Raw genomic sequence first — 2,446 nt, forward strand, 5'->3', positions numbered from 1 at the left:
TTTTGTGCGACACCTAGAAATGCCCAGTGAACGCTTTGTATCCATAGTAAAATCCTAAACCTCGCCACTCGCTTTGCTTCCCTTGTTGTGAAATACCTCTCAAAAATGTTTTGTTGACAGGCTGAAAATGGTCACGACAACAGAGTTTAATAGTCTATAGGGTGTCCTTGTGGTCCGCTCCACTCTCTCTCAGAGGATCTGTGGCAGTTACAGCACAGCCACATATTGCAGTCTCTTGGCTCTATATAGTGTCTATTGAATCCCCCTCTAGTCCATTCTACTCTCTCTTGATGTTGGCCAACAGAGAGTCCGACGTGTTCCCACCGGACCGGCTCTTCCTACTCTGATGGGTCTTGACGTGTTTGGAGAGGTGGTCGCTCCTCATGAACCTCTTCCCACACTGCTGGCATCCAAACCTCTTCTCCCCGGTGTGTGTTCTGAGGTGGCGCTGTAGCTCGTCGGAGCGCGTGAAGCTCTTCCCACAGAACAGCCAGTTGCAGATGAATGGCCTCTCCCCGGCATGCCAGCGCAGGTGGGCCTTCAGGTGAGACGTCTTCTTGTACACCTTGCTGCACTCTGGGATATGACAGATGTGTAGTCTTTTCTTGCCGAACTCGAGTCCCCCGCCGTTGGCCTGGCAGTTGGGGCACTTGCAGCGACGGCAGCGGCGCGTGGAGGATAACAGCCCCTTGGAGGTGCCCTGTAGGAGGGCTGCAATCTGGGGCTGGTGGCCCAGGACCAGCTGCCGGCCCAGAGAGAAGGGATGGTGGTGGTTGGTGGGGCTTCCGTGGCCAGTGGTCTGGGGGAGGCTCCACCAGCCCTGCTGGCCCTCCTCCCCTACATGGTGGTGTCCTCCGGATAGATGGTGCCTGGCAGAGGATACAGAGTTCTGAAAGAAGCTGGGGAAGTTTTGTCCCACAGAGACGCCATTATGCTGGGGGTGGTACTGCGGCCCATTGGGGCCCTGGCTCTGGGATGAGAGGACCTTGACGGGGGAGAGCTCGAAGGAGTAGGCAGAGGGAGGCTCGGCCGGCGGGGTCAGGGGCAGCTCGTGATGGTGGTGGTGATGGTGGTGGTGATGGTAGAGTGCGTGGGGGTGAGGACCCAGGCCAGACTGCAGACTCTGTCCAGGACCAACAGGGAACTGGACCTTGGGCACCGCGAATGTCATCTGATGTGCGGCTGCAGTGAGGCTGGAGGCGCTGAGACTAGAACTAGGGGCCACCGCCACCTCGTTGCTCCAGAGCTGGAACATCCCGGAGGCTGAGCTCACCCCCACCGCCCCCTCATAGGGGAACTGGGAGCTCTCGGAGCCCACCGTGCCACCCACCTGCCAGGCCTGGCTACAGGTGGTGGCCAGGAAGGACAGGGCGTTGGGGGCTCCCTCTGGGGACGAACTGGGGGTCCGGTCCTGGTGGAAGATGGATAAAGCACATAATTCACTAACTCACACTAATTAGCCAGGCTAATGAAACTTCAAAGTCAATATATCAATTTTTTTCAGAAAGCACTTTTTACATCAGAAGTTGTCACAGAATGCTTTTACAATAAGTCTGATGAAACTTCAGGAATCACAGCAATTCATGTGAATATTGTGTAATAAAAAAATGTATAGTGTGCAGATTTCTCATGTGGTACTTTTATTTGTTCTTGAATATCAGTTTGCATACTAATGTCAACTACAATATTCACAAATATTTATTGATTACAACTATATCATGATACAGTATCTGTGCAACTTCCTAACATTATTTCATTCTGTAAGGTTTAAAAAATAATTCACGTTTACTTAGCTATAAACGGGACAGCGAATATAGCCTACTGAACATCAAACTTTATAACTCTAAATACTTATTTACTTTGCACAAATTCTTGCCACACATTTATGTAGACGCAATAAACTGTATAGAAGTGCCTATATTGATTTGTATCAAATCGTTTACAGACCTGTAAAAAGGTGTGCAGAAAGTTGTCATTCCGTTGTATCGTCAGTGCAGCCATCTGTCCACGCGCTCTGTGTCTCCTTCGCACCTGCAACAGGAGCTGCGCGGAAAGGCAGCGACGAACGAGTTCACCAGGAAAGAGGCGCGGTGGCGGTGAAGAAGCGCAGCAAGCACTCGGGTTTTGGATGACCCTAAACTAAAAACAGTCCTATCCAGAAACAAAGTAATCCCGTGTCATTCAAGGCAAGTGTCCGGTCCTCAACGCTTCAAATGGTCTGACTCTGAATGAAAGACCAAACTAATTCCAGTTCATGTGGGTTCTCTTTCAGTCATAGGCAGTCGCATTCAGTCACAGAGCAGACCGCTTCTTTGAAGTGCAAGTAAAGAAGAGACTATCGCAATAAATCCTGTGGATTATTTCAAAGGCAGTTGCATGGGCTGTATCTTTATAAAGAGAAAAGGTCCTCTCAACGGGGTCTCCATGAGAACCAGTATGGAGAGGA

At 50.7% G+C, this 2,446-nt stretch overlaps 1 protein-coding gene across 1 annotated transcript; it reads right to left on the bottom strand.

Moving 5' to 3' along the window:
- Positions 1 to 277: 277 nt before the first annotated feature.
- On the bottom strand, positions 278 to 2,061 carry LOC311149569 (transcription factor Sp5-like; the record flags this gene model as incomplete). Its single annotated transcript, XM_084186745.1, has 2 exons — positions 1,948 to 2,061; positions 278 to 1,411 (listed from the first exon to the last, which is right to left on the bottom strand). The coding sequence occupies exons 1-2, from the start codon at positions 1,999 to 2,001 to the stop codon at positions 278 to 280; spliced, it is 1,188 nt and encodes a 395-aa protein (XP_084042871.1). The 5' UTR covers positions 2,002 to 2,061.
- Between the last annotated feature and the right edge of the window lie 385 nt (positions 2,062 to 2,446).

The sequence above is a fragment of the Coregonus lavaretus genome (genome assembly GCF_964263955.1).
Source record: "Coregonus lavaretus genome assembly, chromosome: 22".
NCBI lineage: Eukaryota > Metazoa > Chordata > Actinopteri > Salmoniformes > Salmonidae > Coregonus > Coregonus lavaretus.